General features: G+C 41.7%; 1 protein-coding gene across 3 annotated transcripts in view; it reads right to left on the bottom strand.

Annotated features, from left to right (window-relative positions):
• Cont (Contactin) overlaps positions 1-22835 on the bottom strand; it is a 63570-nt gene that overhangs the window by 9874 nt on the left and 30861 nt on the right. For all 3 annotated transcript variants that reach the window (XM_076201436.1, XM_076201438.1, XM_076201439.1), the window contains exons 9-24: positions 21872-22053; positions 21020-21195; positions 20580-20691; positions 20186-20329; positions 19857-19991; positions 14009-14190; positions 13756-13803; positions 11408-11488; positions 10874-11012; positions 10556-10710; positions 8630-8761; positions 8103-8192; positions 7678-7863; positions 6671-6856; positions 4293-4461; positions 1557-1690 (exon numbers count right to left, since the gene is read on the bottom strand). In XM_076201436.1, the coding sequence (XP_076057551.1) occupies positions 1557-1690; positions 4293-4461; positions 6671-6856; positions 7678-7863; positions 8103-8192; positions 8630-8761; positions 10556-10710; positions 10874-11012; positions 11408-11488; positions 13756-13803; positions 14009-14190; positions 19857-19991; positions 20186-20329; positions 20580-20691; positions 21020-21195; positions 21872-22053 (2251 nt within the window). The remainder of the gene's footprint in view (positions 1-1556; positions 1691-4292; positions 4462-6670; positions 6857-7677; positions 7864-8102; positions 8193-8629; positions 8762-10555; positions 10711-10873; positions 11013-11407; positions 11489-13755; positions 13804-14008; positions 14191-19856; positions 19992-20185; positions 20330-20579; positions 20692-21019; positions 21196-21871; positions 22054-22835) is intronic.

Here is a 22835-nt window from a genome sequence, read left to right as displayed (position 1 = left end):
GACCAATGTTGCCTTGAGGTTTGGACAGAATACCAATGGACAAGGCTAATGACAGATAGCTGCATGTGGTGATCCTGCATGATGGTCAGCAAACCTGTCCATTTTCTAAAACCGTCAACCTCTGTTAGGAGGTGCTAAGGGGACACTCAATCTCTGGAGTTGACCCCAAGATCTCTGGCAGCTTCAACTGTATTTATCATACCTTTTCATACACATAGCTGACAACTGCTCTTCTCTCCTACCACTTCCAGCTGGTGACAAATTCCCACACAAAATATACACAAACAACAGTTCAAAATTTCTCCCTCGCAAGACCTGTGGGTAGTTCTGAAGAGGGAAGTGGTGGATGGGAGTGGAGTGGGTGGAGTTAAAATAGGTGGAAGAGGAATTATGCCTTAATTGGTATGGGGGAAAGAGCTCTTGTATATATATGCATGTACAATCACGTTTATATATTTCACTTTATGCAGAGACAAAACTGCTGCGACACGTATTCTACTCTGGGGTTGATCTGGTATTCTATCACTTTATTTTCACCATCTTATCCATGTAGTGGAAAGTAACATTTATGTTCATCAAGAGTTTGTAGATGGAGTAAACTTGGGAGGGAAAGATTGTGAATGAGATAGATGGATGGGGGTGAAAGAGGAATGTCTGCTAACCAAGGAAGGGAAAGGGCAAGTATGAGTGGAGAGGGGACATAAACAGATGAGAAATTGATACGGCCCAAAGGGATTTCTATTGATCAGCTCTTTAAATTCTAAAGTGGATGAAGGGGGAGGGTTGCCATGTTATAACGCAGTGGGGATAAACCAGTTTCAGCTGTTGGACCCTGCAGAGGAAGAGTTGTGTCTTGCCCTTCATCCACATGGAGTTAATGCAGAAGGGACGACAAATGGTATTTCGATAGGTGTGGGACAGGCGAGACCAGACTAAATGCTTTGAATTGACCATCCTCTCATAAAGGGGGAAAGGGCTTTTAGCAGCTTACATATTCAGGTAGAAGATAGACAGAGAGTAGGAGAGAGAAAGGGAGGAGAGAGAGAGAGAGAGGAGACAGAGGGAAAGAGAGGGAGGAGGTTGTGTGTGTGTGTGTGTGTGTGTGTGTGTGTGTGTGTGTGTGTGTGTGTGTGTGTGTGTGTGTGTGAGAGACAAACAGTGTGAGAGTAAATGAATGTGTGAATGACTGAGTGTGTGTGTGTGTGTGTGTGTGTGTGTGTGTGTGTGTGTGTGTGTGTTTGTGTCTGATAATTTAGCTGTAAGTAATGGTCTATGAGATGGACAATCTCTGGATATCCCTTTCAATATCAACTATGTATTTCCTCCACCTTTATACACAAGGAGAGCTGACAACTGGTCACAACTCTGCTCCTTCTACTCCTACAAGCCAAGGACACAGAAACAGTCCTACACTAATATAACACAGATATCAAATCAGTATTCTTTCCCAGAGATCTGAGGGAGAAATTGAAGTCACTACAGGGCTGTGGGTTCCAGTAAGTGAAACATGAGGTATTGATTTTTGTATTGTATTTCAACAACTGAAGTTTTGTTACCTTGTATCCATTCAGAGGCTCTTCCAAAGATGTAGGTGACACACCTCGCCAGGTAACGCGGATAGTGCTTGGGTCGATGTCCTCTACTCGTACAGCATTGGGCGGTGTAAGTGGTGGGTATCTCCAAGTACGTTCTGGATGTAAGGAAAAAACATGGTTTCCACTAACAACTTACAAAATTATTCTATTCTTACTTAACTAAAAGAATTGTTTTATTATATTTTATAAATACTGTTTATTTTATATATATATATATATATACTTCTTTCCATCATGCACTTGTGTATCTATTCACTTTCCAGCAATGCCACCATTTCCCTGCCTTAACCCCTCTTAACGCTTCTGAAACCCTATCTACAACATTTCTAAACTCCAATTCATCTTTCCCTTTCAGTTTAGTTTCATTCAGTGCTAACACATCCATTTCTCTTCTCAAACATACTATCATACACACCTACATATACCAATGGTTTTTTCCCCCCTTACAAGGGAGGTAGCCAAAAAACAAAGGCACAAAATCTACTCCTACCCATTCCATCCACACATACTCCGTTCCCATTCGCCAACCCTCCCTCCCTCTTATCTTGGCACCTCCTGGATGATGGGTCATCCCTGCATCTTGTCCACTGCCCTGGGTCAGAAGCAATGTAGCAAGACACAGCACATCCACAGCAAGGCCTCTTTATTTAATTAGTGATCCCCCTCTCTGTCCCCTCATACAGAAAAAGAGAAGACGGAGAGAAATCGCTTCAGGCTGTGTCAAAATATCATTCAAATATAACCCCCAACCCCCACCCACTCCCTTCAATGCATCACAGTATCATCCATACAAAACCATTCTCCATTCACACCCAATCTTCTGTATTTTCCCTTCCTTCCCTTCCAACAGATATTCCCCTTTTTCCCAACGCCCCTTTTACCCCATCCATCTCATCTCATCCTTGGTCGACCCCTCATGTTCACTCCTTCCACACCTCTTTTACTAATCTTTCTTTACTCATTCTTTCCATGTGTCCAAACCATCCCAATACTCTTTCACCAACCCTACCTCCCAACTCCTTTTGCATTCCCGCTCTCCTCCTCACTTCATTTCTCACTCTTTCCAGCCTACCATACTTCTCAGGCATTTCATCTCAAACATAAACTCCTCCTCTCTTATGTTCCATGTTTCTGCCCCATACAGTGCTGTCAGCACAATCACCCCTTCATATAATCTTCTCTCAGCATCCATTCCCAAATGTCTATTTCTCATTACACTTTTTAATCACCCAAGGCATTTACTTGCTTCTCTCAATCTACATTCTACTTCCACCTCCACTCCTCCCTTTCCCACCACATTCACACCCAAATATCTAAAACTATCCACTTCCTCCAGTCTCTCTCCTTTAATACTCACTTCCAATTTGCTGCCGCTTTCTCCTCTTGTGAATCTCATCACCTTTCATTTACATACATACATATACCAAGGCTTTTTCCCCCTTACAAGGGAGGTAGCCAAAAAGAAAAAGGCATAAAATCATTCCCACCCATTCCATCCCTGAATACACTCCACACCCCTCCACCCTCCCTCTTATCTTAGCACCTCCTGAATTTACCCACATTTATCTTCAACTTCCTTCTTTCGCACACCTTCCCAAACTCTGTCACTAACTTCCTTAATCCCTCCTCTGGTTCTGCTACAAGCAGTGTCGTCAGCAAACAACAACTGGTTTAGTTCCCATTTTCTTTAACCATCTCCAATCCCCTTCCCATTACCCTTGTATTTACCTTTCATACTACCCCATCCATGTATAAATTGAACAGCCTAGACGACATAACGCACCCCTGGTGAAGTCCCACCTTTACCTCAAACCACCCACTCTATTTCTAATTCTAACATAGGCCCTACTATGCTCATAAAAACTCAACTGCTCTTAAAAGCTTTCCTCCTATCCCATATATCTGCAGTACCTCCCACAGTGCCTTCCTGTCTACTCTGTCATAAGCATTTTCCAAATCCATAAAGGCCCAAACTACATCCTTACCTTTTCCTATAGTTTTTTCACATCTGTCTTGCCCCAAAAATCTGATCCATGCAACCCCTACCTGTCCTAAACCCACTGTTCATCACCAATTACTCTCTTTGTTCCTCTCCTAATCCTCTCAATCAACCCTCCCATAAGCCTTCCCAACTACACTCAAAAAACTGATCCCTCTGAAACTACTACACTCACATATGTCCCCTTTTTCCCTTATAAAATGGAACTATACAGGCACTCCTCCAGTCCTCCGGCACTTTATCCTGTTTGGGACAAACATTAAACAACCTCACCAGCCAGTCCACCATCAGTGTACCTCCCTTTTTTAGACACTCCTCATGGCACCTATCCAACCTGGGTGCCTTACCTGCTGTCATCATTTTAATAACTGCTTTCACCTCATCTTTCCTTATTTCTTCTCCATTTTCCTCATTCATCACTGTCATTTTCTTACATAATAATAATAATACATACATATACCAAGGCTTTTTCCCCCTTACAAGGGAGGTAGCCAAAAAGGAAAAGGCATAAAATCATTCCCACCCATTCCATCCCTGAATACACTCCACACCCCTCCACCCTCCCTCTTATCTTAGCACCTCCTGGATGACGGGTCATCCCTGCACCTTGTCTCCACTGCCCTCGGTCAGAAGCAGTGTCGCAGTAATAATATTGCAATAATAATAATAATAATAATAATAATAATAACAACACTTACCCAAGTACCGCTCACTTTCAGGTCCAGAACCCACAGAGTTGTAAGCCATGACACGCATCCAGTAGAAAGTATTGGGAATGAGACCCACAATGAGTCCATGAGGTTTTGTGCCCAGCTTGAGCCTAACGATAGCATCTGTCTCATTGCCATCTCGCAACCAGTACTTGATCTGAAAAGTAATACAAGAAAGTATGGTTTATTTGTAATCAAAGTTTTAGTTTATGAATGAACTCATAAGCATCACTAAAAACCCATCAAAGCTTGGATTTAGAACACCAGATTGATTTCACTGAGTGGTGCCTTCATATCAGGATCATTTGGCTCCAAACATACATATACTGAAGATCCTTTCCCCTTTTTATGGGGTTAACCAAGCCATACAACACAACTTCATCATAAACTAGACCCATTCAACTACCCCTTCTATCTCAGAACAGCACAAAACAGCTTCCTAACCCAGCCACATTGATTGGGTCTAAAACAATGCAGGAAGGTAACCATACATACATACATATACCAAGGCTTTTCACCCCTTACAAGGGGGGTAGCCAAAAAGAAAAAGGCATAAAATCATTCCCACCCATTCCATCCCTGAATACACTCCACACCCCTCCACCCTCCCTCTTATCTTAGCACCTTGTCCACTGCCCTGCAGGAAGGTATAGTTTTTCTATAGTAGGGACTGACAGCTGGAGATGATTTACTCCCACCTTCACTGTATTGAACCCCCTTTCCCATCCACTCAGAAAGAAAGAAAGAAAAAAAAAAAAAAAAAAAAAAAAAAAAAAAAAAAAAAATAATAATAATACATAGATATACCAAAGACTTTTCCCCCCTTATAAGGGAAGTAACCATAAAATAACAAAGGCATAAAAACAACTCCCACCCATTCCACCCCTAACATACTCCACTCCTCTCCACCCTCTTATCTTGGCACTTCCTGGTTGACAGGTCATCCCTGCATCTCACCCACTGCCCTGGATCAGAAGCAGTGTCGCAAGACACAGCACATTAAATTGGTAACCCCCCTCTCCGTCCCCTTATGCAGAAAAAGAGAAGATGGGGAGAAATCCCTTTAGGCTGTGTCAATTTGTTTCTCACAAATACTCCTTCACCCTCCATCCCCCACCCACTCCACCTCATGCATCACAGCATCATCCATACACAACCATTCTCCATTCACCCCTATCTTCTGTCCTCTCCCATCCTTCCTCAACAGACATTCCTCTCTTTCCCAATACCCCTTTTACCCTATCCATCCATCTCATCCTAGGTTGACCCCTCATGTTCACTCCTTCCACCTTTGCCTTCCACACCTCTTTTACTAGTCTTTTTTCACTCATTCTTTTCATGTGTACAAACCATCTTAATACTCTTTCATCAACCCTATCTCCCATCTCTCATTCCACCCCCATTCTCCTCCTCACCTCCTCATTTCTCACTCTGTCCATCCTAGTATTACTTATCATACTTCTCAGGCACCTATCTCAAACACATTCAAACTCCTCCTCTCTTATGTTCCATAAAGGCCCAAAAAGTATCTTTACCTTTTCCTAAAGCTTTCTCACATTATCTGCCTTATCAAAAAATATGATCTATGCAACCCCTACCTACCCTAAATCTATACTGTTTCTCACCAATTACTCCCTCTGTTCCTCTCCTAATCCTCTCAATCAAGACCCTCCCATCAACCTTCCCAACAACACTCAACAAACTGATCCCTCTGAAACTACTACACTAACACTTGTCCCCTTTTCTCTTGTACAGTGGAACTATACAGGCAAATAAATAAAACAAAATAAAATACATACATACGTATACCAAGGCTTTTTCCCCCTTACAAGGGAGGTGGCCAAAAAGAAAAAGGTATAAAATCATTCCCACCCATTCCATCCCTAAATACACTCCACTCCCCTCCACCCTCCCTCTTATCTTAGCACCTCCTGGATGACGGGTCATCCCTGCAATAAATAACTCACATGAGAACATCACTTTAAGGCACATTATTGCTTCATTCTTCCATTATCAGCCTCCATTCACTCCAATTTTTTCCACTCTCTCTTGCCTGCACAATTGAAATTCCACATACATCCAAGAGCCTTCACCTCATCAATCCATCTTATTCTCAGTCTTCCTCTAAAGTTCACTCCATCCACTTTTGCTTTCCACTCATTATGCTAGTCTTTCCTTCCATGTGCCCAAACCACCTCAGCACCTTCACACATGCCCTACTAATCACATAACTTTTGATCACTTTCAACAGATGTCTCCCTTCTACATATATTTGTAATATACACAACAAACATAAGGTCTAGTTACTATGTCCAAACACTTACAAATGCCTCATTTCAAAATTATGCAAATACATGAAACCTTACCCTATATCCAATAAGTTTTCCTCTGATGTTCTCCCTGGTGGCCTCAATAGGCAGCCACGTAATGTTAAGTGAGGTGGCATTGTATGGCATTGCACTGACTTCTGTAGGCTGCACCTGGGGCATGTCCTCTGCTGAATAAATCTCCACAGGCTCACTGATGTTTCCTGGACCCATACTATTCCAAGCCTACAAAAAAGATACAAGGAGACTATATCTCATAGTATGGGGCAGACTTGGAATTTAAGAGAGGCAGAGAGGAAAAGTTTAAATGTGTTTGAAATGAAATGTTTTGATAAGTATGGTACGGGTTACAAGGTTGGATGGAGTGAGAAACAAGGAAGCGAGGAGGAGAACAGGAATGGAAAAGGAAATGGCAGATAGGGTTAATGAAAGATTATTGGGATGGTTTGGACACATGGAAAGAGAGATAAAAGATTAGTAAAAGAGCTGTCAAAGACAGAGGTGGCGGGAGTGAACTTGAGGGGACAACTGAGGATGAGATGGATGGGGTGAAGGGTGTGTTGAGCAAAAGGGGAATGTCTGTTGAGCAAGGAAGGGAGACGCAAGAGACAGGGATGAGTGGAGAATGTGTACAGATGATACAGTTACACAAGGAAGAGAGGGATGGGGGATAGGGGTTGCTTATGTGCGAATAATATTCTGACACAAACTGAAGGGATTTCTCCGTCTTCTCTTTTTCTGCACAAGGGGATGCATGCTAATGAGCAATTTTAATCTCACAATAACATACAGCCAATGCTACTGAGCAATTTTAACCTCATAATAACAAGCAGCCAATACCCCAGACAGGGAGACATATCAAGTCACCATTAATCATCAAAATCTGTGGCTTTTATGAAATCCGCTAGGATGAAACTGGTCAGAAAATGGAATGTAGACATACATTCCTAAGTGATGACAGTACTATGGAGTGAAAGAAAAGCTAAAAATGTTTCACTACTTCCATGGCCCAGATCATAAAGTTTACAATTGTGAAAGTATCTCACCTGCACTTTAACTTCATATTTGGTGTAGAAGTACTTCTCTGGATCAACAGTTACTACATGAAGTCCAATATTGCCACGTGAGTGCAAAACCTCGTTCTGGAACTGTTCTTTTGGATGCTGGTCAAGGCGTCGCCAAAATACTTTATAATATACACCTGGGGCATTCTGGTGCTCTTTTGGTAAGGGCTGTAAAATAAAAGGATATGCACAGAACGTTCCTTCAAAGCACCAGGTTACAAAATACAAGCATACCCACTTTAATGAGTAAAAGGGCTAATGTGATTAAGTATACATTCAAAATTGTCTATGACAAAAAAAAAAAAAAAAGTACATTTTAGTCGCCATTAACTTCATTAAAGGCAATCGTTAACATGAAGATAGCAACATAATACCCACACTTGGAATAAAGATATTTGAATACCTACATCCCAAGTAATTGTGAGGTCTCCTGTTCTGCCTCCACCACCACCAATGTTGGTTGGGTGGACAAATGGACGATCTGGTCGTGTGTTGGCCTGCAAATACATATAATCATAATATAATCAGTTTAAGAAAGTAAAAGAGAGATAGTGAGATAGAAAGAGAGACAGAGCGAGAGAGAGAGAGAGAGAAGGGCGGGTGGCATGGTGTCTTGATTATATATATGTTTTTTTTTGTAGTTGTACATAAGTTAGCCCCAGATTCTGTGAACTGGTTTGATCACGTTTTCTGTGTTTATTATAACTCAGAGTAAAAAAGAATGAATGATACATGGCCCTAGTCTCTAGGGATAACATGGGTCAGGATAAAATTTACAAGTGATCATACATTTCTTCCTAACCCTTCTTTTCACTCTTAAACTTTCCTGATATCCTCCTTCACATCTGTATGGGACCCCATTTGTTACCTTCTATCAACATATCACATATAAACCTAAAATGTTCGTAACACACATGATAACTAAACAACTGACCTGAGGGGAAGCCGCTGACCAATATCCTCGACCTAGTGAATTTACTGCCTGAACTCTGAACTCGTAGATGGACCATGGTGAGAGTACCTCTGTCAACTGGTACTCATTTCGTCCATTTGAAGGATCCAATATCTGAAAAGTAACACAAAAATATGCTAAATAGGTTGAACCGTCATCCTAAGTCAAATTTGTGGGGATGGGTAAATGCCTTTTGACTTTGGCTACCTCTCTGGTATGGGGGAAAAAGACCTTTGTATATCAATAGACAGACTATTATGTCCATAGACTCTGGCTACTCAGGCTTGGTTATAGAAGCATTGTGCATTACTGCACTGACTCTGACCCAAAAAGTATGGCAGACATGGATTAAGGAAGGATTGAGAAAGTTACTGAGTTTTGGAAGGTATGTGTCCAGAGATAGTTGAAGGTAAATGTGGATAAAAGTAAGGTGATAGGACAGCAGTGAGTTAGAAGTAAGTCTTGAAGAAGAGAGGCTGGAGGAAGTAGACAGTTTTAGGTATTTGGGGTCACATGTGGCAGGAAAGGGAGGAATGAGGGTGAAGGTAAATTGTAGATTGAGAGAATCAATCTTAGGGGATTAAAGTGTCATGAGAAATAAACATCTGGGAATGGATCCAAAGAGAAGATTATATGATGGGATGCTGGTGCCTACAACACTGTATGGTGAAGAGACTTGGAATTTAAGAGAGGCATACATACATGTACCAATGGCTTTTTCCCCCTACATGGGTGGTAGCCACAAAGAAAAAGGCACAGAAACCACTCCCATCCGTTCCATTTCCTATATATTCCACTCCCCTCCACCCTCCTTCTTATCTTGGCACCTCCTGGATGACGGGTCATCACTGCATCCTGTCCACTGCCCTGGGTCAGAAGCAGTGTCGCAAGACACAGCGCATCCACAGCAAGGCCGCTTCATAAATTCGGCGACCACCCCCTCTCCGTCCCCACATGCAGAAAAGGAGAAGACGGGGAGAAATCCCTTTGGGCTGCGTCAATTTTCTTCTCACACATAACTCCCCACCCTCCACCGACTCCCCTTCATGCATCATAGCATCTTCTATACACAACCCCTCTCCATTCACCCCTATCTTCTGTCCTCTCCTGTCCTTCCTCAACAGACATTCCTCTCTTTTGTAATGCCCCTTTCACCCCATCCATCCATCTCATCCTAGGACGCCCCCTCATATTCACTCCTTCCACCTCTGCCTTCCATACTTCTTTTACTAATCTTTCTTCACTCATTCTTTCCTTGTGTCCAAACCATCCTAATACCCTTTCATCAACCCTATCTCCCAGTTCCCTTTCCAGCCCTGTTCTCCTCCTCACCTCCTCATTTCTTACTCTATCTAGCCTAGTAACCCCTATCATACTTCTCAGACATTTCATCTCAAACACATTCAAACTCCTTCTCTCTTCCTCTCTCATGTTCCATGTTAAATATCTGAGAAGTATGGAAGGGGTTACAAGGTTGGATAGAGTGAGAAATGAGAGGTCATCATGCATGGGCTGTATTTTGCTGCACTGTTCCCAACCCAGGCAGTGGGCAGGAGACAAAGATAACCCTTTATCTATGAGGAACAAAGACATGAGGGAAATAAGGGTAATTGCTACCTCTTATAAGGAAAAAAAAAACCTTTGGTATAGAGATAGACTGACTAAATGTTCAGATTCTGGCTACTCAGAACCTGTTATAGAAGCACTGTGCCTCAGACCCAAACATCATGGCAACAAGGGATGACCCTTCATCCAGGAAGTCCATTCATTCATAAGGGGTGTCTGAATCAAAGCGCACACACACACACATATTCAGAACTTCACAAAAATATTTAAATTTCTCATGCCTGGTAAATTATAACTTATGCATCCCTATCTCCAATCATAAAAAAATCATGGCTACATTACCTTAGCTGTTATATTCTCTGCCGCTAATATCCATTGTTTGGTCCAGTGAGTTCGGCCTTCAATATTGTAAGTTTGAATTGGTCTCCCATTAGTTGCACCATCCGTCCAGCGAACCCTTGCTGTGGTACTTGTTAAATCAACTGCACTAACACCACCTGTAGGTTGACCAGTGTAAATAAACTGATGGATGCATGAAACATTTAAATTCACACATCAAGAATAAGCAAACACAAAGTGAATGGTGAAATACAAAATAACAGTGATGGTGAGATACTGCAGTTTGTATCATGTTATCAATGATGATTGTCTTTTACCTACCTGGAGATCCTGGGGGTCCGTGGATTGTTAGCTCAGTGAACACTGAAATTTTGGCAACTGGTGACTTGGCCACACATTCATAAACCCCACCATCCTCCAAGGTTAGATTAACTATTAGCAGGTCTCCTGCAAATCTACCCTATAAAAAGATAATCATCAATTAAAATGTTGCCTCATGTCTTTCTTGAAAGAGACTTGTGGCTTCATATATGCTCATATGTGACAAAATATAAGAAAACAAAACTATTTTCTATATATCTAATGTCTAGGGGAAATAACTAATATCATATAACTGTATAAATTGTATGGTTTATGCCAACAAAATAGAGAGTATGATTACACACACACATAAAGTATAAGAAAACAAAACTATCTTACATATATCTAATGTCTGGGGGAAATGATCAATATCATATAACTGCATAAATTGTATGGTTTATGCTAACAAAATAGAGAGTATGATTACACACACATACATACATACAAGAAAAAAGGAACTATATTGTTAAGATAGAGCAACTGAGAAATAACTACCCTCTGGTATGGTGGTTCCCTTTTCGAAATGTACCCCTGGTAGTAATTCTCCTTGTTTGTTTCAGACAGGGTCATGGAATGCTGCAATGAAAAGAAAATGATTATCTTCAAATATCTGTAAGCTTACAGTGCTCGACAAAAGTTCGCGGCGCCTCAGCGAATCTAAACAAAAATGCACAAAAATGTAATTAATCATTATATTTATTGGATTTTTACTCACCTAATACTTGGTTGGGAGTCCTTTGCGCTTTAACACAGCCTCAAGACGACGTGGAAGTGAAGCAGCTAGGTTGTGGAGGGTTGTAGGCTCAAAATTATCCCAGATTTCCTGAATGGCTGCCTCGAGCTTGGGTATAGAGCTGACGTCTTTGCCTTGTAACCTCTTCTTTATAATGTGCCACAAATTTTCAATTGGTTTCAAATCAGGGCTATTACCTGGCCAGTCCTTTATAAAGTTCACTTCACAGTCGTTGAGCTAAGTAGTGATGGATTTAGCAGTGTGGCAGGGGACACCATCCTGCTGAAAAACTGTGGCACCTGTTTTTTTAAATGATTCAGGTAAATTTTCACACAGAAGCTCCAAGTACACGTTTTGGTTCACTTTTAAGTTCTTGGGTAACCCTACTAATGACCCCAAGCCCTTGCCGCTGAAACAGCCCCACACCATTAAAGTATTAGGGAATTTGACAGTACCCTTGACGTACTGAGGGTCAAGCGAGTCACTTCCATGTCGCCGGTACACCTTTGCACCACGGTTACAGGTGACACTGAAGGTGGCCTCGTCAGACCACAAAACGTCAAGCCAGTCGTCCTCAGTCCAGTGAGAGTATTTCTTGGCAAATTCAATCCTTCTGGCTTTCTGCTTCTTGGTGACAAGTGGCTTAGCAACAGGCTGGTGACTCACGTACCCAAGCTCATGCACCATTCGTGACACTGTCCTCACAGACACCTCACCAAACACCCCAGGGTTCTGTTCCTTCACTACCCTTGCTGTCTTACGAGGAGATGCCACTAGGGAACAGAACCATGGGGTGTTTGGTGAGGTGTCTGTGAGGACAGTGTCACAAAGGGTGCATGAGCTTGGGTACGTGAGTCACCAGCCTGTTGCTAAGCCACTTGTCACCAAGAAGCAGAAAGCCAGAAGGATTGAATTTGCCAAGAAATACTCTCACTGGACTGAGGACGACTGGCTTGACGTTTTGTGGTCTGACGAGGCCACCTTCAGTGTCACCTGTAACCGTGGTGCAAAGGTGTACCGGCGACATGGAAGTGACCCGCTTGACCCTCAGTACGTCAAGGGTACTGTCAAATTCCCTGATACTTTAATGGTGTGGGGCTGTTTCAGCGGCAAGGGCTTGGGGTCATTAGTAGGGTTACCCAAGAACTTAAAAGTGAACCAAAACGTGTACTTGGAGCTTCTGTGTGAAAATTTACCTGAATCATTTGAAAAAACAGGTGCCACAGTTTTTCAGCAGGACTGTGCCCCCTGCCACACTGCTAAATCCATCACTACTTGGCTCAACGACTGTGAAGTGAACTTTATAAAGGACTGGCCAGGTAATAGCCCTGATTTGAACCCAATTGAAAATTTGTGGCACATTATAAAGAAGAGGTTACAAGGCAAAGACGTCAGCTCTATACCCAAGCTCGAGGCAGCCATTCAGGAAATCTGGGATAATTTTGAGCCTACAACCCTCCACAACCTAGCTGCTTCACTTCCACGTCGTCTTGAGGCTGTGTTAAAGCGCAAAGGACTCCCAACCAAGTATTAGGTGAGTAAAAATCCAATAAATATAATGATTAATTACATTTTTGTGCATTTTTGTTTAGATTCGCTGAGGCGCCGCGAACTTTTGTCGAGCACTGTATGTTACGCCACACGTATCTTTACAATATCCTAATCAAATACCAATGCACTCATCTAATTCAACTATGTAAATATTTTGGTCAATCTATGTAAGTTATATAAAATTTACATGCAGGAACCAATGAAGGGTGCTTGCAAGATGGACAGTAAAGTTGTTGTTTCAAAACCCATCAACTCCCTTGCCTCCATCAGGAAGTGCTGCCCTGACGGGCTTATACTCTGTCTCCAGACTTGGCCCAAGATCTCTATCAACTTCAGCTGTATTTCTTAGACTTTCCCACATTTGGAGAAGACAACTGGCAATTGCTTCCTGCCCACTATCACTTTCAACTGGAGACATATAAAGATTCCCATGTTAATACAACACAGATAATAGTAATGTTTGAGAGATCTGTGGGAAAACCTGCAGACCACTGGCAGCATCTGTGGGGCTGAAGGTTTTCCATATTGTGAATCTCAAGGCAACTCTTGATTAACTTACATGCATTTCCTTCCGCCTCTGGTAAGCAAGGTACTCGTAGTCGTAACCCTAGCAAAATGAAAATAAATATAAGACAATACCATACACAACTTTATCAAGAAGCAATTCCAGAATCCTTTAATTGTACCATAAATACTGTATATATAGATAAATTCCGGTGTATCTACAAGTGATGATTCTTACCCTTCTAGCATTAAGATTTTATTCAGTCAAGGTTTGAACCCTATATTCAGGACATTAACGTTAACCTTACCTCCCTATAGGCTTTCTCTTTGATGTAATTGGTGTCGTCAAGCTCAATACGAAGGTTATTGTGGCGCCAAATGTATGCCACATCAAGAAGTTCGTCAGTGTTAGCCTCACATTCAAACCCGATGGTTTCACCCACTGAACCTGTCTTTGCCTCTGGAGGTCCTCGATAAAACACAGGTTTGCCTGATGGAAAATATGACTTAATAAAATGTCTGTCCCCTTTAAGAGAGAAAAATAAAAATAAAAATAAAATAAAATAAAATAAACAAATTAAATAAAATGAAAAAATAAAATAATTAAATTCATTGACCCTGGTCTCTCTTGCAGATGACCCATAGCCTTCAGCCAAAAGGTAATAGCCTCCGGGTGGGTCCACAAGTCACCCAAGGAAGATGTACTGTGTGGGGCATTGTAGCACGAGATATTCTGTGTCCTCTGTACAAAGGTTGCATCTGGAACACTGAATCCATGGCCTGGCCTAATCTGTGTTGGTTCGGTGTTTGTGGAGGCTGCAGCAAGTGTTTATGTGCCTCTCATGTCAATGTGATCTTTGACTTTGAGGGCATTAATTTCATGGTATAGCTGGTCTGTAGATCTTGTATTTGTGTAGTCTGTGGGTTTGTTTTCTTGATGAATTTTGCTGTTAGGTCTTTGATATGTGGGCTGAAAGTTTTCTATATAATATACCGAAGGCTTCTTCCCCCTTAAAAGGGAGGTAGGCAGCTAAGGTATACACCTATTCCCACCCATTCCACTCTCATCCTCATCTTAGTACCTTGTGAGTGAAGGGTCATCCCTGTTTCCTGGCTCCATTGCCTGGGTCAGAAAGTTCTATGTGCATCATAAGCGAGGCCTAGAATTTCAGGGTTCTTTATATATATATATACACACACACAAAACAGGGCGTGAGTGGAGAATAGTTGTGTATGGATGATGCTGTGATGCATGGAAGGGTGTGGGTGGGAGATGGGAGAATGTACGAGTGATATTTCGATGCAGCCCGAAGGGATTCCTCCCAGTCTTCTCTTTTACTGCATGAGGGGTAGGAGAGGGGGTTGCTGATTAAATGAAGCAACATTGTTTTGGATGTGCTGTGTCTTGCTACATTGCTTCTGACCCAGGGTAGTGGGCAAGATGCAGGGATGACCCGTCATCCAGGAGGATCCAAGAAAAGAGGGAGGGGGTGGTGGTGATTGGGAGTGGAGTATGTTTTGACTCCTCAGGGATGACAAGTCATCCCTGTATCCTACCCACTGCCCTGGGTCAGAAGCAATGTAACAGGACACAGAACATCCACAGCAAGGCTGCTTCACTTAATTGGTGTCCCCTCACACAGAAATAGAGGAGATGGGGAGAAATCCCTTCAGACTGCATCAAAATATCATTCACACAAAAACAACCCCTAATCCCCCACCCCTCCTTTCCTTGCATAACACTATCCTCTATACACACTCTCCACTCGTCCCTATCTCCTGCCTTCTCCCTTTCTTGCTCAACAGGCATTCCCCTCTTTCTCAACACCCCATCCATTGCATTTCAAAATTATGCAAATACATGAAACCTTACCCTATATCCAATAAGTTTTCCTTAGTTGTCCCTTCAAGCTTACTCCCCCCACCTTTGCCTTCCACACCTCTTTTACTAATCTTTCATCACCCATTCTTTCCATGTGTCCAAACCATTCCAATAATCTTTAATCAGCTCTACCTGCCATCTCCTTTTCCACTCCTGCTCTCCTCCTCGTTTCTACTCTAACCTAATAACCCCTACCATACTTCTCAGACATTTCATCTTAAACACACTTAATCTCTGCCTCTTAAATTCCAAGTCTGCCCCATAAATGATGTCGGCACAATCACCCCTTCATATAATCTCCTCTTTGCATCCATTCCCATATGCCCATTTCTCATGACACTTCTTAATTCCCCCCCAAGGCATTTTCTTACTTCTATCAATCTATAATTTACCTCTATCTCCATTCCTCCCTTTCCTGCCACATGTGTCCCCAAATACCAAAAGCTATCCACTTCCTTCATCCTCTCTTCTTTTAGACTTACTTTCAACTCACTGCCATCCTCTACCTTTGTATATTCCATCACCTTGATTTTATCCACATTTACCTTTAAATTTCTCCTATCACATACCTTTCCAAACCCCGTCACTAACTCTTAATCCCTCCTCTGACCCTGCCACAACTGCAGTGTCGTCAGCAAACAAAAACTGGCTCACCTCCCACTTTACCCCCATTTTCTTAACCATCTCCAGTCCCCTGCCCATTACCCTCACCTTTACCACCTGTATCACCCCATCTATGTATACATTGAAAAGCCATGCCATGATAACACATTCCTGGCACAGTCCTACCTTTACCTCAAACCACTCACTCTCTCCTTTCCCCATTCTAACACAAGCTCTATTACTCTCATAAAAACTCTCGACTCCCCTTAACAGCTTTCCCCCAATCCCATATATCTGCAAAACCTCCTACAGTGCCTTAATACCCTGTCATAATCCTTTTTCAAATCCATAAAGGCCCAAAAAACATCCTTACCTTTTGCTAAAGCCATTTCACATATCTGCCTTACCACAAAAATCTAAATAACTGTAAAGATATAAAGGCTGACAGCAGTGCATGGTGCAGTAACATGAAACATAACAGTGGAAGAGAGGAGTTTGAATGTATTTACCTAGTTGTAATATACGGAAGGGGAGCTATGCTCGTGGTGACCCATCTTCGTATCTCTCCGCATCAAGTTTTATCTTAAAATCTTGTATAGTGTTTGCACATACTGTTTTGTTGTCTAATTTGTTCCATGTATTTATCGCTCTGTGTGGGAAACTGCTCCTTTTCAAGTTTTTTTCTATAACTATCCTTTTTCAGTTTTTTCCATGTCCTCTCGTTTTACCGTTGTCCCACACTAACAAGTTCTTCCTGTCTAAAACTTCCATTCCTTTCATTATTCTGTAGTCAGCAGATCTCCTCTTTCTCTTCTTTGTTCCAGAGTTGGTAGATTCAATTTGTACAGTCTTTGCTCATATATTAGTTCGGCGAGAGTCAGTGCTAGTTTGGTTGTCGCTCTTTGTAATCTTTCTAGTTTCGTAATATTCTTTTTGGTACTGGGTGTCCAAAGTGATGCTGCGTACTCAAGTTTTGGTCTTATTAGTGTAGTTAGTATTTTCTTTATTATTTCTTCATCCATATAAGCAAATACCACTTTGATTGACCTCAATAAGTTGTAGGTTTCTCCAAATATTTTATTTATATGCTTATCTGGTTTCATGTCCTTTCCCATCATCACTCCAAGATCTTTTTCCAAGTTTGCTTTTTTATTTTTTCTTCCCCAATTCTGTAATCTTTTGATATTCTGTTTTTACTCTTTCCAAATTCCATTATACTGCATTTCTTTATATTAAATTTTACTTCCCACTTATGAGTCCAATTCTAGATCGTGTTGCAATGAGTTGCAGTCCTCTTCCGTTTTTACCTTCTTCAGTAATTTTGCATCATCTGCAAAGAAATTCATATAGCACTCCACGCCTTCATTCATGTCATTAATGTATACGGCGAACATGATCGGGGCAAGTACTGATCCTTGCGGGACACTGTTTTTTACTTCTTCCCAGTTGGAGAATTTTTCTCTAATTACAACTCTCATTTTCCTCCCAATCAGAAAGTCTTTCATCCATTCCAATAATTTTCCTCTGATGCCATCTTTTGACTCTATCTTATTTATTAGTTTCCTATGTGGTACCTTATCGAATGCCTTTCGCAGGTCCAGAAAAGCACAGTCCGCCCATCCATCTCTTTCTTGTATTGTGTCTATTAATCTTGAGTAAAAGCAGATCAAATTTGTTGTACATGATCTCCCTGTCTGAATCCAAATTGATTTTGGGTTCAGAATAGATTTTTCTTCCAGGTATTTAACCCATGTGTTTCTGACAACTCTTTCACAAATTTTTGCTATTGTGTTTGAGATGAGGTGCCTGAGAGGTAAGATAAGGGTTACTAGGCTGGATAGAGTAAGAAATGAGAAGGTGAGGAGGAGAACAGGGGTGGAAAGGTAGTTGGGAGATAGGGTTCATGAAAGAGTATTGGGATGGTTTGGACACATGGAAAGAATGAATGAAGAAAGATTAGTAAAAGAGTTGTGGAAGGCAGAGGTGGAAGGAGTGAACATGAGGGGGTAACCAAGGATGAGATGGATGGATGGGGTGAAAGTGGCACTGGGAAAGAGGGGAATTTCTGTTGAGGAAGGACGGGAGAGGATAGAAGATAGGGTCATGGAGAATGGTTGTGGGTGGAGGATGGGGGGTGAGGGAGTATGTATGAAAAATAAATTGATGCAGCCTGAAGGGATTTCTCCCTGTCTTCTCCATTTCTGCATGAGGGGACAGAGAGGAAAGTTGACGATTTAATGAAGCGGACTTGCTGTGGATGTGTTGTGTCTTGCAACACTTCTTCTGACCCAAGGCAGTAGGTGAGTTGCAAGATGACATGTCATCCAGGAGAATACAAGAAAAGAGGGAGGGAGGAGGGTGGATGGAGGTGGACTGTGTGGTGATGGAATGGATGGCAGTGGTTTTTATGCCTTTATTTTTTGGCTACCTCCCTCGTAAGGGGGAAAAGGGCTTTGGTATATGTATTAGAACTTTGAACCACCTAGTTCCCTAACTTGCTTAAATCATCAAAATACAAGGTTCAGGGTCTGTCTGTGCATTCATACATGTACCAAAAGGCCTTTTTCCCCATTGTAAGTGGCCATTAAAACTCGAACCTACCCCACGCCCATCCGAAAACCCATACAATGTCCCTCTCATTTTAACACTTCATAGATGAAAGGTCATCCCTGTCATTTGGCACATTGCTTAGGTCAAACACAATGAACCAAGACACTGTGCTTCCACAGCAAGAGCTGGTTTACTCTAACCATTTCTATTATACGATGACCCCCAGCCCCTCATGCACTTAAGAAATATTTGGAGTATACAAGAACATCCCTTTGGACTGTCTTATCCTTGTTCATTTACAACCACTCTCTATTCACTCCTAATGGTTCATCTTTGGTACTGTAATATCAAACTACATACATACACCAAAGGCTTTCCCCCCCTTACACGGGGGGTAGCCAAAAAGAAGAAGGCATAGAAATCACTCCCACCCATTTCATTTCCCATATATTCCACTCCCCTCCAATCTTGGCACCTCCTGGATGACGGGTCATCCCTGCATCCTGTCCACTACCCTGGGTCAGAAGCACTGTCGCAAGACACAGCACATCCACAGCAAGGCTGCTTCATAAATTTGGCGACCCCCCCCCTCTCCGTCCCCTCATGCAAAAAAGGAGAAGACGGGGAGAAATCCCTTTGGGCTGTGTCCATTTTTTCATACATACTTCCTCAACCCCCATCCCCCACCCACTCCCCCTCATGCATCACAGCCTCATCTACACACAACCCTTCTCCATTCACCCCTATCTTCTGTCCTCTCCCATCCTTCCTCCACAGACATTCCTCTCTTTTGTAAAGTCCCTTTCACCCCATCCATCCATCTCATCCTAGGATGCCCCCTCATATTCACTCCTTCCACACTTCTTTTACTAATCTTTCTTCACTCATTCTTTCCATGTGTCCAAACCATCCTAATACTCTTTCATCAACCCTATCTCCCAGCTCCTTTTCCACCCCTGTTCTCCTCCTCACCTCCTCATTTCTCACTCTATCTAGCCTAGTAACCCCTATCATACTTCTCAGACATTTCATCTCAAACACATTCAAACTCCTCTCTTCCTCTCTCATGTTCCATGTTTCTGTCCCGTAATATCAAACTAACGCAGAATAACATGACTTACGTAGGACAATAAGACTTCCACTGCTGGAGTCTTGGCCATAAATGTTTTTAGCTGTGCAGGTATAGTTGCCATAATCATCTCGGGTGACTCGGGTAATCACCAAATTACCATTCCGTAGGATGCGTAAGCGACCACCTAAAACAAGGAAAAAATTAATAAATTGATAAATAAATAATTAGCCAACAGGTTCCACCCAAATTCTATATAAGAAATTGTATCACTGTACTAGATTTATAAATAAATATAAAATTTCACTGTATTACATTATGTCTTATAAGACTTGATTTGGTTTATAAATTTAGACAAGATTAAAAAAGTTTTCTCATTACTTCGTCCCAGCCTCAAGCCATCCTTCCGCCATATAAATTCAGGTCTTGGTACAGCTTCTGGGTTGCACTTAATTGTTACATTCATCCCTTCTGCAGCATAGGTCTCTGATTGAACAGGCTCCTTTGCAAAAGTGGGGGCCAGTTCTAAAAAAGCAATCAAATGACAATGATAAGAGATTACAAGACTTCAAATAAATACATAACATTACATATACCATTTATGAGGGCTTAGCAAAAATTAAAAGAAAGAGGGAGAGAGGGAGGGAGGGAGGGAGGGAGGGAGAGAGAGAGAGAGAGGGGGAGTGAGAGAGAGAGAGAGAGAGAGAGAGAGAGAGAGAGAGAGAGAGAAGAGAGAGAAGAGAGAGGTAAAGAAGAGTATGTTGCCACTACTTACTTAGAACCTTCAGCTGAGCAGATGAATAGGCTGAGCCAAGCTGGTTGCTTGCTTTGCATTGATACATAGCCTCATCCTTTTCACTGATGTTTTTGATGCTGAGAATATTATCCTGATAAAAAGTCAAATAAATGAATAAATAAAAAAGCTTTCAGAGATGTTTTACAAACACAAGCTGTGGCACCATCCCTAATACACCAAGGAGGTCTCTTAATTCAACATTTGCCAACTGCCACTTGGGAGGACATTTGGACCCCCTGACATAAGCCCACTTCAAGAATTGGTGGTGTTTTATGTCCTGGGCCAATTCCAGAGATGGGTTTACATCCTGGGCCCAAACCTCCGCACAAGTTGGTGAGTGTTGGATTAACAGACCTAAGTGTATTTGGCATTTCTTTGTAAAGTCATATGGTATAAGAGTACAACCACCATTCTCTTACTGTTATTTCATAACGTGAATGTTCATCCTCTTTAAGCGTCTCCAAGTTCAACAGTTCTGAATTCCTAAGCCATTCATAATCTACACCAGGAATTCCAAAAGCTTCACACTCCCACAGAAGGCTTGACTGTATGGCTACAAACTGGTCTTTGAGTGGGATGGTGAAAGCTGGTTTGGCTGGAATAAAAAATAAATAAATAAATAAATAAACAAAAAATAACAATAATAATAAAATAAATAAACACATACATACATGTACCACGGGAAGTAGCCAAAGTCAAAGGCATAAATCCACTCCCACCCATATTCCACTTCTATTCATCATTCCTCCCTCCCTCTTTTCTTGGCTCCTGCATCTCTTCCACTGCCCTGGGTAAGAAGCAATGCAGCAAGACACACAAAGAAAGAAAGAAAGAAAGAAAAAAAAAAAAAAAAATATATATATATATATATATATAAAAAAGTAAACTTAAAAGGGTTATACATCCATATACCAAAGGCTCCTTACATGGGAGGTAGCCAAAAAACAAAGACAAAATCCACTCCCACCCATTCCATCCCCAAATACTCAACTCCCATTCATCCCCCTCCCTCCTTCTTATCTTGGCTCCTCCTGGATGATGGGTCATCCCTGCATCTCACCTTCTTAAAAATGACATGGTCCCAGATAATGCAAGCAATAATAATTGTTGCCTAAATTTTCATTGACTGGAGGCCAAAAGACAAATCTAAGTAATCAATGGTCCTCAAGCTCTCCCATACATCTCTTACAATTATATGGGGGCTGTCAGACTTGAAGCATACACACACATTAGAGAGCTTAAAAATTTAAGTACAGATTAAACCATCTTACCTTGAATACTTAGGAACACACTGTTTCTAACAGATGACTTCCCATTTTCTGCTGTACATATATATTCCCCATTGTCTGACGGCTCCACTTTGGGCAGCGTTAACACACGGTTGAAACTACTGAGCTTGTGTCCACGAGGAAGACTGCCACCACGGCGAGTCCAATTGTAAGATGGAACTGGGCTGCAGAAAGCATATGGTATTGGAATGTTTACATAACCACCAAACAATTAAAAGAATGTAAACACAAAATGCAACCATTAGAACCACATTTTCCCCTTGTGTTCATATACATCGCTAACGAAATTCCTTTCCCTGCTTTAAGAGGGATGGGCAAGAGTCAATTGCACACCAACCATATACATATTAAATAAATTTTGACATGTATGAAGTTGTTGAGTGCTTTGACTTAACTACCCACTTTACCAGTAGAAAAGAGCTGTAGTACATGTAGTTGTGCCCTTAACTATACAGAGGAAGCAACTTTGGTAATGCACTTAAACGTGACCATGAAAGGTGTACAAAAATTAGACTACATACAAACAGCCTCAACCCCCTTTATATGGGGGTGGATGAGTCATAGTAAACACCCACACCAATGACTACTATGCACTTAGATTTAATTATATATATATATATATATACATATATAATATATATAAATACCAAAGGCTTCTTCCCACCTTATAAGGTAAGTAGCAAGCCAAGGCATGCATCCACCCTTACCCATCCCACTCTCATCCGTTTCCCTTTTATCTTAATCCTTGTGGATGAAGGGTCACTCCAGTCTCCCACAATACAGCAAAACACAGCACATCCGCTGCTTCATTACAGTGACCGTTACTCCATTTGTGAAAATACATAAAACAAGAAATCCTCTCGGGCCACATCGATTAATAGTCCATTCACAATCATTCTCACCTCACATCTATCTCGTGCTTTCTCACTTCTCTGCTCAACAGACA

This window comes from Oratosquilla oratoria, chromosome 18 (genome assembly GCF_046742065.1).
Source record: "Oratosquilla oratoria isolate Oo_2021 chromosome 18, ASM4674206v1, whole genome shotgun sequence".
Classification (NCBI taxonomy): domain Eukaryota; kingdom Metazoa; phylum Arthropoda; class Malacostraca; order Stomatopoda; family Squillidae; genus Oratosquilla; species Oratosquilla oratoria.
Note: the sequence above shows the minus strand (reverse complement) of the source record. Positions and strands in the feature narration are given on the sequence as shown.